We start from the raw sequence: 13149 nt of genomic DNA on the forward strand, positions 1-13149 counted from the left end.
GTGTAAGATCAAAAGCTTGTTTTTTCTCACCCACAGAAGGCCCAATAAAAGATATTACCTCGCCCACCTTTTCTATTTAAATAAATGGCATTTACATGAACAAACATAATAATGGGAGTCAGCGGTCTCAGTTAAACTCTCAGTCCTGCAGCCAGCTTCCTATAGAATGTAACAAAGACCATATTTTAGCTGAATGTTGTCCACTCATCTCCAACCATACAAAAATCATGAGCCAGACTGCAAAAATTATGAGATTGTCTTAAAAAGCCACAAGATTTTAAACAATAAATGTTTTGTTCACTTTGTGAGTTTTGGGCCTTTAGGGTTTAAATTTTCAGGCTTGCCTCAGCAAAAAGACTGATATTCCCACATGATTCAAGGAGCTGGGACTTTAAGGAAAAACAACAATTGCAAGGCTTGGGATAAAATTGCCAGAGTTGGTAACACAGCTTTGTTGTGCCTCAGTTTCCCTGTGCGTAAAATTACTGAGAATATTTTCCTACCCCAGTAGGCTATTCATGACGAGCAGTATCTTGTACCCACTGAAATCAGTGACACAACTTCCACTGGTGAGCAGGATTGGGCCCAAATGTTTGCAAAGCCATTTGAGAGTTGAAGAAAAGAGGTGCTACAGAGTGGCCCAATCCCCATTTTATTTGGTGTTTGGGCTGGCAGTCTCTCCGCCCGCCACATTGTGGCCATAGTTGGCTGGAACAGAACAGTTTTCTGCACCCCGCCATCCCAAAGCACTGCCCACTGTGTCCGTATCACCAAGTCCAGGTCTGGCAGGCAGACAATTCTGGGTTCTGTCGAATATCACCGCCTTGCTTTACAGTCATTGGGTTACTGCCAGTCCCCTGCTGTAGGCAAGTGGCTCTGAGGGAGCTTGTGGGAGCCCTAAAAACATCATCTGTGCACTCTAGGTGGCACTGCTCCCCCACACTCACAGTGTGACCTGGTGTCCTCCAAGACATGGAAGAACGTGTGGCCATGAGTGTTACAGATCCCAAAGGCCAGGCCTGGGTGCATGTGGGAGGCCTGAGAATAAGCTATGATCTTTGGGGAAATCAGCTTTCAACCCTAGCAGCCATTTACATTTCTTAAGCTATGTTCACAAGGAGAAGGGCCAATAACTTACTTTTGGAAAAGCGCGAATATGAGATTAGCCGTGGGACTCCTAGGCATAGATGCTCTATTCCATTCTAGGCTGGCAGGGCAAATGCATGATTAGCTGGCAGTAACAGCCGCATCCGATTGTGCCTTTGGGTCTTTTGACAGTGCACAACTGTACGTACCCAAGAACCTCATTATTAGGAAGAAGCGAGTAGAAAGTGCTGGAGTTGAAGTTGGAGTAAATAACTATTGTCTCCTCCCCTTCTTCCATCCTCTCATGACGAGACGTAACTAGCACAGTGGAGCTTTGCTTTTACAAGATTTTAATAGGGTATCTTAAAAGGGCAACACTATTTAAAAAGATTTTTTGAAGAACTGCCCCCTACCCTCCCACATGGAGTTTATTGCAATGCCAACCTCTGGTAACATAGCAGCACAGTGTTGTCAGAGTCTGGAATTACAAAACTGATGAAAGATACCAACCAAAAGGTCAGGAAGCTGGAGAGTTCAGATCTTGATTCTAGGCCAATACCATCCTTTTTTCTCCCTTACTTTAGACCTGGTTCTGGTCTCCTAGTGATTTTTATATGAGACTGGTGAATCCCTGACCAGTTTTGCAGCCACAAACTCAGGCCAGGAGCATTGATTGTTAAGTTACTGGGGTTCATTTTGTAAAGGATTAAAAATGAAATACTCTCTTCTGAAGAGACTCTGTCAGCATAAAACACATAGGTAATTACAAATAAAACATTTTAAAATCTGAATGTATTTTTCTTAATTTAAGCTTCTTTTGCATTTCACTCAGCTTGGATGATGGAAATAGACCAACCCCTTTCACTTTGGGGTAAATTATTTCTCTTCTGGGTTCTGGTGCACTAGGGAAATGTTATTGTATTGGGGAGTCTCAGTACTAGAGATTCCATTTAAGAGATTTAGTTTTATATTTGTGTTTTAAATGATGCAAATTTTTTAAATTCGTATCAGGATTCTTCAAATCTTCCTTTCCCCTTTTTTAAAACCAAATACAAAAAAGAAGAAATATACGTTTCGGGTTCAAGACTAGTGTTCAGTGTCCCTTTAAAGGCAGGATCTTCATAGTCTTAGAAAACCTGGTATTTCACATGAAGGACTTGGGGATATGGAAAATTTTCCTGCCAGAAGCAGTATTTTTTCTTTATGATGATTGGCCTCACACTGTGCCTCTAATAAGAAGTGTTTCCTGCTGGGAATCTGACAGGATTGGTAAAGAAACCTAACAGTTGCCTCAATGGGTGCCCTTCAACCATGAAAGATGAGCCCTAACCACAAAGCATAGACAAGAATGTTTAGTTAAAGTTAGTAGCTGCCTAGCTGAGGAACATAAATTGTTGTGGGGCTCTGTGCCTGCAGAAACAGAGGGAAAGGACCTAGCATTCTGGTGAGAGTTTCGAAGGTCCTGCCTTGTTTTAAAATATCTCTCTCCCTCTCTCTCTCCCTCTATCCCCACCTCTGTCAAAGTTATCCAAGTTCCCTAGCTTAGGAACAGGAGCAGCTTCAGGCGTAAGGAGGGTGATATTTTAAAAGCTGGCAAATGAATATATGAATAGCTCAAATACAGCATCTCTCAGTCTGTGAGGTCTGACCTTGTGCGCGATTGTGTCAGTCCATGCTCAACAGAAAATCTCAGCAAACGAGTTCTGCTTGAGTCCAACCAAGCGCACTGGAGGCCTCTTGGGCTTAACAGTCTCAGTGGGTTGCTTGGGCAGTCAGTCACACATAGAGCGAGGGGCTGTCTTATTCCAAGTCTTCTGAAAACATTAACATTGTGTTTTACTTGTAGGGGGCTGGGAGGGTCTTTGGTTTTCATGATCTTAGTTGTTTGACTGTAAAATCATGAGCACTATCATGCTTTGGCTCAGTGTTAATGGCTAAGACTCTGTCACTGTGCAAATACAGAGAAATGATTAGAAGGCCTTCCCAAAAAAACACCCTGACTTTGGGAGGGAGACAGTTTTGTGGGCCCTTTGCTCACCTCTTAATTCTATAATTGAATAGCCTCCTCTACATTAACTGCAAACCGTTTCTATAAGGATAAAAGTACAGTCATGCTGGTAACTGGTGGAGCTGAAATGCACTGATCTGTCTTTCTGTGTTGAAAGCAAAGCAAGCAAAGCAAGTTGTCCTACGTGTTGCGTCTTTATTCTAAAAGGGAAGAGGAGGCGCTTCTCTCATCCCCAGATCATTTGGGAAAATGAATTCTGAGCAAAAAGAAAGGGACGCACCACTGAGGAATGCAAGTCAGAAATATACTGTGTGAATCTGTTTGTAACAATAGGGCCAAGTTCAATAAACAGCCTGGAAGAATGATACCCTGGTTGATTAAAAATGCTAAGAATTAACTTTTATATACACAGAATTTTTTTAAGCTGTAGTAGGCACTTTCGGGCAGAAACAAAGCTATTAAAGCTTCAAAGTAGCTGTTTGGTGAGTACTTACTCCTATTCAGCACAGCTTATAAGCACATGCTAAAGTCCCATGGAGGTCGATGAAATTTAAGCATGTGCCTAAAATTAAGCATATGCTTAAAGTTCTTTGCTGAATGGGGGCTTGGATGAGCATATTCAAAATTGCAGCTGTGATCTGGTGGGCGACAGGGGATTCTGGAAAACCTCGCAGTTAGTCGTGTACATTGTTAAGTTTTACAGTTTTTGGCAATATGTTCATGTATCCGTGTGAGTGAGTGTATACATTATGTATAAACATTCACTATATGCATTCTCTGTGTGTGTGTGTGTGTGTGTGTGTGTGTGTATATATATAATATATGCACACACACACTCATATGCTCATATATGAGAGAGAGTGCCAGTCACCCTGCATAAAGCTTTCATTGCTTCCTTTTAGTTTGGCTGGTTTCCAGTGTAAAACAAAACTTAATGCCAACAAAAAGGTCAGCTTCTAACATGCTGTTTTACTTTTTGCTTTAAACTCACAAAAGTCTTCCTGACTCACGACAGTTGTAATAAAACAAATAAATCTCCTAAGAAGAAAAATGCACTTAACTGTGTTATTGTTTGGTTTCTTTCTTTTTTTGGTTTGCCCTGTGCTCCAAAAGGTTTTAATCATCTTCTTCTCTTTGAGTGGTCATGGTTATAAAAAAACAATGCATCTAATCTCACTCAGATAGAACCCACTCCATCTGTTCTGCTCTCCTATGATTTCATGAGTGTGCTTCTCTCTCCCCATCTCTGCCTCTTAGCTCCCCAAAAAACCTGTCAAACAAATTCAGCCCTGGTCTGTTTAGATTGATGGGGTCTGTTTAGATCATTGAGGATGTACGAGTAGATGGTGATGTGGTAATCAATGGTTATATTACAGCCATTTCATGGCTACCATTCTGAGCAATTAGTTACTTAACCCTCTGGCTTCATTTTGATGTACAGTGGATTTATGTGAGGCCTATCAGTGTTCTGTGAACTTAAATGCTGAACTTGGTAAATGGTCCCACCATTTTCTTTGTTACGCAAATTGCAAGAAGAGTTTTCTGTTGCAATATGTATATCGTGTTTTCTCGGGCAGAATCATCACATCTGTCCTCTAAAATAGAGGTCAACTTTAAATCTGTGTCTTTTCAAAACTTTTGGCAGGTGAAAAACTCGACCGACTGACTGGCCCAAGAAACATCAAATCTCCAGTATCAAAACTTGGTGGTGCCATGTCTGGATTGCAGATGCTTCCTGAGTGCACCAGATGTGGAAATGGGATTGTGTAAGTACATGATCTCTCCATAGCATTAGATGTCAATAACACCATGCAATGGAATAGGACAATTAACTATTCACAAGACCTCTGTTGTGGTATTCATCTAATAGAAGTGGCTCTATTAATATTTACAGCAAAGTCCTCCAAGTCTTCATATTTCTTGCCAGCCAGACCTTACACAAGATATAAAATTGGAATAAGGTGACATTCCCCAGTGCAGTTTGGGTTGCCTTTTCAAGATGCATAACAAATCTGACCAGTACAGTGATGTATCAATGATTTCTAATGAAGCATATGATTTTACCATGCTTATTGTAATAAACTGACCTAATGCATGTGAATGGCCCCAGAAATTATTACAGCCCTTTATTATCCCCCAACAAACTCATTTGGCTCAAGTGGAAGAGGCCAGTGTTTTTCATGCTGAAGGTGCTGGGTTCAGTCCTAGTAGATGACTGCAGAGTCTGTAGGGCTTTGTCTGCTTGACTAGCCGTGCGGTGGTGGGTGGTTTGGGGGTGTTTTTTTGAGAAAGCTCCCACTGTCGCAATGCTGTATGCAGAATACAGGCATTTTTACCAACATGTCATTTAGAGCGAGTCCAGGCGGGGCTTGCTGACAACATGGTAAAAGTTCCTGTGCACTGTCCGCGTTCATGTTTCCATCCTTGCTATCACGGGGGGAGTGCAATGGTGGGAGATCTCCCATAACTAGCTCATGAAGATCGTCATTTTATTACATTCGCATGTGAAAGGGCTAATGTTTTAGCCTAAGGGGATGGTTCCCTGCTCTCACAGACTGGTCTCCTTGCCATCATCCTGGCTGAATGTAGCTACTCCAGACCAGTGGTTCTCAACCTGCAGCCCACAATGGTAAATAGGTTGAGAACCATTGCTCCTGAGCCAGCGTCATGCCAAGGCATGGGGTAAGGAATTCAGGCTGTTAGGCAGCAACCCACGAGAGTAGGAAATGGCTTACCATGCACATCCCCTTCAAGGTCCAATCCTGGAAGGTGCCAAGTGTCTGGGTGTACAGAACATGAAGGAGACATGATCCCTAAACAGACAGACAACAGCCAACAAGGCGGAGGAGGCAATATCTTTATTACAGAAGCTTACTAACATAAGTTGGTCCAGTAAAAGATATTACCTCACCCACTTGGGCCCTTGAGGGGTGGGGGTGGAGGGACAGCCTAATGCTGATAGGATTTGAGAAAGAAATGGGTTTTCAAGGAAGAATGTACAAGAGCAGATGCAGAAGTGCCACAGTGGGATGGGAAGGGTGTCCCAGGCAAAGGTAACCATGTGAGAGGGGCTGTGGAGACAGGCATGGGAGAAGGAAGCAAAGAGGAGGACCAGGTTGAGAGGTGTGGGTGGGGCAAAAAGGAGCTGGAGGGACTATGATGGAGAGGAGAGTTGAGCAGCACCTTGAAGCTGAGGAGAACTCAATGCAGAAGGCAGTAAGGAGCCAGTCCAGGGCTTCGGGCCCTGACGTTAACAGGGATTTTGCTACTGACATCAGTGGGAGCAGGATTGGGCCCTTGAAGGAGAGGTCAAAATAATCAAAGCAATGGCTGACGGAGAGAATTTTCACAGTGGGATTTTAGATGGCCAGCAGGGGGAGCAAAGTGGGTGTTAGAGACCGAGGCAGAAGAGGTTGCTGGGGTCAAATGATACCTTCAAAATGCCACTAAATGCCATTTACGTTCATGTTTCTTTGCTATGCTGGGCAGTGGAACAAACTGCTCCAGAGTGCGCTCGCTGTTGCTTTTGACATCAGCTTGGTGTGTAATCTGCCTTCTCTCCTACACTCAACAGAGGGACCATTGTCAAAGCTCGGGACAAGCTCTACCACCCAGAATGTTTCATGTGCAATGACTGTGGCCTAAACCTGAAGCAGAGGGGATATTTCTTCATCGAGGAGCAGCTGTACTGCGAAACGCACGCAAAGGAAAGGGTTAAGCCCCCCGAAGGATATGATGTTGTCGCTGTTTATCCAAACGCAAAAGTCGAACTTGTCTAAGTGCATACTCTATTCCTGGAGAGGTCAAAAGGCAACTCGCCCACCCACACGCACGCCGCTAGTTTTAAAATATGTCAGTAATCAACTCCGATTACTAGCGTCTCAGTAAAATGCCTATTCAGAGATAAAGCGGTTTACACTAGGGATCTCAAGGGGATGGTGTTGAAAGCATATGAACAGATTTTTTCCTTCCTTTTGACGCTCTGCTTTTGGGTTGTTGTGCTGGGGAGGGGGTTAAATAAGTTCTGCCATGGCCTTGTCCAAGATCTGTGTAAATATTGATTAATGTTCTACTATGTTTCATATAAAACCAGTATTCTTTTTTTCTCTTCATTTTAAAATGTAAGGAAAACATTTTAAAAGCTCAAAGGAAATAAGGCACTTTAACAAGAGAAACTAACTTTTATTGCATTGCTTTAGATCCATACCTTTCAGTAACACATTGAGACCATGTGGAAGCTATGTTCCTGCAATGCAGCACGGTGGTGGGGTGGAGAGAGTTTCAGACAAGATCTGATATTAAGCAGAGATGACTGTCCTGGGCAAAAATGATTTTTTTAAAAAGTAGCCGAGGTGAAATTCACTAGTTACATTACATGGCATTGACCTGATCTGCAGACCTGATTCAGGTTTCCATCAAAAAGGCACTTTGCCCCTACATTCTGCTATAACAGTGGTTCTCAAACTTTTGTACTGGTTACCCCTTTCACATAGCAAGCCTCTGAGTGCGACCCCCCTTATAAATTAAAAATACTTTCTAATATATTTAACACCATTATAAATACTGGAGGCTGACAACCCCCCATGTAATAACCTCACAACCTCCGAGGGGTCCCGACCCCCAGTTTGAGAACCCCTGTGCTATAAGGTTTGCTTTTCTTTTTCTTTATAATTCCTGGAATTCTCTGATATCTAATGCTTGGGACCCTGAAATAGTACTGGGGCTGCCTGGGTGATTCCTGAACTGGTCTTCAGCTCCTAAGTTTGACTGCCTTGTTCTTCCCCTGGCAGAGGGTATCTATGTTTTTGTTCATCATAGGCCTGATCCAGCTTTTGCTGTTTTCAGTGGCCCCTAGAATTGTACAGCAGCTCTTAAAACTACCTGCCATTCTGGCTCTCTGTGGAACCAATAGCAAAATCCATCAAGAACGTAGAAAGTTACATCAGAACTGGTAAATGCAGCTACTCTTCCTGGCCTAGAGTGAGTGGGATCAGATTTGGACCCACTGATGCTCAGTGCAAACCCAAGCCATTAACAAGGTTTGGTTTCCTTTTCGTTTTGGGGAAACGTTTGGTTTTATTGGGAGAGATGTTTTGTTCTGGTGTTTGGAGGATTTTATTTTGCTCGGGCATCCTGCTGGAGCGGCATCTGACATCCAGTACTGGCTGAACATTGGGCCATTTTGTAAGCTGTGAACTGAGATTTGGCTGCCTGATTGCCACTCCTGCTAATGGAAGCCATGTGGCCAATTTCCCCCATGCACCGCTTTTGAAACCTTATCCCTGCATTACCAGGACATTAAAAATAAGAAGCCTGGAAACATTTTTCTTTTAGAAAGGTCATGTTTGCTGCTGCTGATCTCTCCCATTGGAAGAGGCAGTAGGATGCAGTTGCCACAATAACCACCATATACTAGGCAGCTCATGAGATTAGTCCACCCTTATGAATTGAATTTGCACTTCAGAGAGAGGTAGAGGGCATTCCACTGAAAACTGGTGGACTGTAGTTCCCCCAACTCCCTTTGGGATCAGTGGGGGTTGGAGACACTCAGCTTGCTGGACTAGACGACCTTTGAACCGTAGACGTGGTTTAAAAACAGAACGGAAAACAAATCACCTTTTTTCTGTGTCAGAAAGCCGAACGTTGAACTGCATGTTGCCAGGGTTACCGTATCCTGGTTATAGTTCTGGTCTTTTTCTTAGCAGTTAAAGAGCATCAACAGTAACTCTTGAGAAACACAAGACCTCCCCACGGCATTCCACGCAGCTCCTAGTAAAACATTCAGGGCAAACATTCAGTTCAGTTCCGTTCCGGGCAGATCATAGGTTTTGATCACTCTCCAGAAAAGAATGTGTTGTGATTTGAATTGGACAGTCTAGGACAGGATTATTTATCAATATCAAAAAGAGTTACTATCTGATCGGGGGTGCTATTTCTGCCTAGTTCCCCTACTCCAGCCCATTAGTGCCAGGGCCAGCTCCAGCTTTTTTGTCAGCCCAAGCAGTGAAGCGAAAAAAAAAAAAAGATAAAGCCGCTCGGCGGCACTTCAGCGGCAGCTCAAAGAGGAAGAGAGGGACTGAGGGACCTGCCACTGAATTGCCGCCGAAAACCCGGACGTGCCACCCCTTTCCATTGGCCACCCCAAGCACCTGCTTCCTTCGCTGGTGCCTGGAGCCGGCCCTGCTTAGTGCAGAGAATTGTGAGGAAAGCAAAACATGGCTCTCTGATACACAGCTGCCTCTTCTGGGCAGGCACAAAACAGTATAGATGGGGCAACTGGCCTGCCCCTCTTTCCTGTCGCTTTTCCCTAATAGGAGTCTGAGAAATGGGGTCTCGGAAGAAGGTCAGAAAAAAAGATCTGTTGGCTAGTGCTAGGCATAGAAGTCACCTGTAGAAATCGTCCTTCCTATGGCTGCTCATCACACGGTGACACAGAGAGGCTGTGAGGGTTTGAGTGGCATATTCTTTATTTTGTTTGAAGCTATGCTGGATCACAGGAGGGAGGTTTGCCTGCCAGAAATGGGACACCTGGTTAACCGTGTACTGGTGAAACCGGTTGCTGGCATAGCGCTGGTATTCAAGGTTTCCTAGTGCTGAATGTGCTGTAGTATTGGCAGGTTGCATGAGAAGCCAGGGTCAGGAAATCCTGAGTCCAGGTGCCACAAGTCTGGCTGCTACTGTTCATGTATGTCTAACTCAGTTGCAGGAATTCTTCTGGTGGCAGGGTGAGGGCATTTCTCAGTGTGAGGGTCATTCCAGCTGACAGCAGCATGTCCATTCTTGCTTTTGTTTCATGCATTCAGGGGATCAGTGATTTACAGCGGTGCTAGCGGAAGTGAGAGCCTAATAGCACGGCTTAAAGCTTGACGTTTTGGTAAATAAGGGCTGGCTCTTTTATTTTTTTCTTCAGTTATGCAGTTTAATCCTGACCAACAATGCATCTTCCATGCTTGGCCTGAACTTCCCCCAAACAAAAGTTACCCATCCCGCAGAATGGAGCAGTAGTTTTATAATGTGGTTTAGAGAGTAGCTTGTTTTCGCTTGTGATCTGTTCAGGATTTGAACCCAGTGTTCGTCCCAAGAGACAAAAGGCTATGGCATTGATGCACTGTCCCTTAGCCCCATGTGTTTCTCCTGGTAATGGAAAATACCTTTCCCCCTTTTATATCCTGTGCTCACCATCAAAACCTGCATCAAGTCTGTAAATCCATCCACATCCTGGTTTGCAACTCTCTTCAGTGAGGAGCGGCTTTAATTATTAAGGTACAGGTAACATACGGGGGTTCTGTCACATAGCTGAGTGTAAGTCTCCCCTTACATCTGCTTAGTCTTTCTTAAGGGATGGGACCATCTGAACATTGATACTTTGGACAACAGTAAATGATTAGCTGTACTGCTAAACTCCTAATCAAGTATAAAATATTATTGCACTGTGTTTGCCTGCCACTAGTGGAAGCTTATTACTTTGCAATTGTTATACACATTCACTTGTACTTAGTTTATTAACCTCGTACATTACTGGGCCCGGCTTAATTGGTTATAATATGTTCTGTGAAGTGGGCGCCTGCCTTACCTGGTTTTGGGGTTGTGCTCGGGTATTTACGTGCTGATGTATCATCGCTGACAATTGGTCTCTTTGCGCTTCCTCTATAAATGTTGCTTGTGGCTCATTTCCTCTAGCTTTACTGCTCCACTTAAAAGTTCATGCTCATTTTCTCATGTGCCCGTTAGCTAATTGTCTGCTTAATGAGAAATCATGGTAGTCCAGGACTAGGAGTCAAGAGATATGGGGTGTGCTGCCAGTCGTGCCTGGGGCAAGTCACTTAACCCTGCTCTCTGCCTCGGTTTCCCCATGTGTAAAATGAGTGTAAGACTTCTTCATATGGCTGTTGTGAAGCTGAGTTCATGTTGTCAAGCACCTTGACATACTCAGATGGAAGGTGTCCTTTTAATCATGAAGTATATTTTTAATCAAACACCAAGATTTAAGATTGTAAAGGCGTTTTCCCCTATTGTAAGTGCCCTCTCTCAGAAAGCCATTGCGTAATAGCAGGTATGGGACACAAGCATGTGTCCCCATTGGATTGGCTTGAGTCGAAACAGACACTTTACATCCTCCTGGTTCCCACAGAGAAATAAATAGTCAAACATCCTCTTTAGGCCCTTACCCGTTTTCTCATTATTAAAATATTTGTGGCAACAAAGAATGATAGTTAATGCCTGATGGGCACGTGTAATAATAATCATATGGGGACCTGGCAGGAAGTCAGAAGCATAGTGACGTAGAGCAGAACATGGAAGTTTCTGAACAAACGGGATTGAGTGCAGAGTTGACTGGGCAGGAGGAAGTGTTACTACGAGACTGGCCTACCTAGCTTATCCAAATGTATTGTTGTGAGAACGAGGTATGTGTCAGGTTGAGCCATCTACCACTTTCCAGCACCTCTGTCTCCTGTTCAGCCCCATTTGTAAGGCGGTTTTTCACACTGCAGGTGTCCAGCATACTCTTCACATGTGTTCTAACACTAACATGAGGCACCGCCTTAGACATTCATAAATTGCTTCATTACCCTTGTGTTTGAATGTATAAATCAAGCAAACCATTCACTTAGGCGTGCTCAGTGGTCTCGTTTAGCTGTTATATAAATAACTGCTGGCAAGATCTGACCTTAGGGATTCAAACTTACCTCTCTTTTCATTTGAAAATAAGTTCCCACAAATCAAAATTTCCATACACTTGTCTCATGGCCACTCTTTCTTATGAGTAATCAACTCATTTGCTCCCCTGAGTAGCTTAAACATGGAGCCACCTCACACAATAATATCCTGTGGTAAATTAGTTCCTGGACTGATTCCATTTCGCTTACATTATTTGTCTCATAACAAATGACTAAAACCAGACTGCTGTTCTACCTGCCGTACCAGGCTAGTGACAAGAATGAACTTTGTAAATACTGCAAGTGTCTGTTAACTCTATTATTTAACTCTGTAAAGCATTTGGGGGAGAACGTTTGTATGAAATACAAAATAAAGTTGTCCTGTCAGTTTCCTGTCTCTCATTCTTTATCGTTGGGTTGTTAGTTTATCAAGCAATGAAGCTCCCTGTTGTCCCATTAGGGCAATGAAAGTGTGTGCATGTTGTTTCCACAATGTCCAAACGCAGGTGGTTACAGGGTAGGCCATTATATAAACAGACGATACATGTTCTCAGTGCAGATTTCCTTTGGGAAATAATGTTATTGTGTTTGCAGTGTTGTTGTAGTCGAGTTGCTCCCATGATATTAGAGAGACAAGGTGGGTGAGGTAATATCCTTTACTGGACCAACTGCTGTTGGTGGAAGTTTCAAGCTCCACAGAGCTCCTCTTCAGGCCAGACCTAAAGAAGAGCTTTGTTTAGCTTGAAAGCTTGTATCTTCCACCAAGAGAAGTTGGTCCAGTAAAAGATACTACCTCACCCACCTTGTCTTGGTTATTGATTTATAGCCATATTATTTCCTAACGGTTACAGTATTTTTGTGGTATGGGAGAAGTGGGATTAATGCTGTTTGAATTTGTAGGCACATAGTTTTTATTCTTTATGCAGAAGAGCTATCATTGCTATATGCTTCCCTTCCAAACAGGCACGTCCATCATCTCTGCAAAAGGAATGGACAGTGTGTAGTTGGATTAAGAACGCCGACTGTGCCTCTTGCTAATGCATTCTTGTGTTAAAGAGCACTATGCACCTGAGTCTGTATGTAAGCATCTAAGTAACCGCTCACAGGTGTACTCTCATTGCATTTAATGGGATTAATTGACTGGGTGAAGTTACTCATAGAATCAGAGAAGTGTAGGATTGGAAGGGGCCTCATTAGCTCATCTAGTCCGTGTCCCCTGCCCTGAAGGCAGGAATATGTAGCAACTAAACCATTCCTGACAGGTGTTTGTCTAATCTGTTTTTAAAAACCTCCAATGACGGAGATTCCACAGCCTCCCTAGGTAATTTGTTCCAGTGCTTCACTACCCTGACAGTCAGTCTTTTCCTAATGTCCAACCTAAACCTCCCTTGCTGCAAT

General features: G+C 43.4%; 1 protein-coding gene across 2 annotated transcripts in view; it reads left to right on the plus strand.

Annotated features, from left to right (window-relative positions):
• PDLIM4 (PDZ and LIM domain 4) overlaps positions 1 to 12141 on the plus strand; it is an 89945-nt gene extending 77804 nt beyond the window's left edge. For both annotated transcript variants that reach the window (XM_039485266.1, XM_039485267.1), the window contains exons 6-7: positions 4740 to 4860; positions 6669 to 12141. In XM_039485266.1, the coding sequence (XP_039341200.1) occupies positions 4740 to 4860; positions 6669 to 6873 (326 nt within the window). In that variant the 3' untranslated portion in view covers positions 6874 to 12141. The remainder of the gene's footprint in view (positions 1 to 4739; positions 4861 to 6668) is intronic.
• Positions 12142 to 13149: the final 1008 nt, after the last annotated feature.

Source organism: Mauremys reevesii, linkage group 8 (genome assembly GCF_016161935.1).
Source record: "Mauremys reevesii isolate NIE-2019 linkage group 8, ASM1616193v1, whole genome shotgun sequence".
In the NCBI taxonomy this organism is placed as follows: domain Eukaryota; kingdom Metazoa; phylum Chordata; order Testudines; family Geoemydidae; genus Mauremys; species Mauremys reevesii.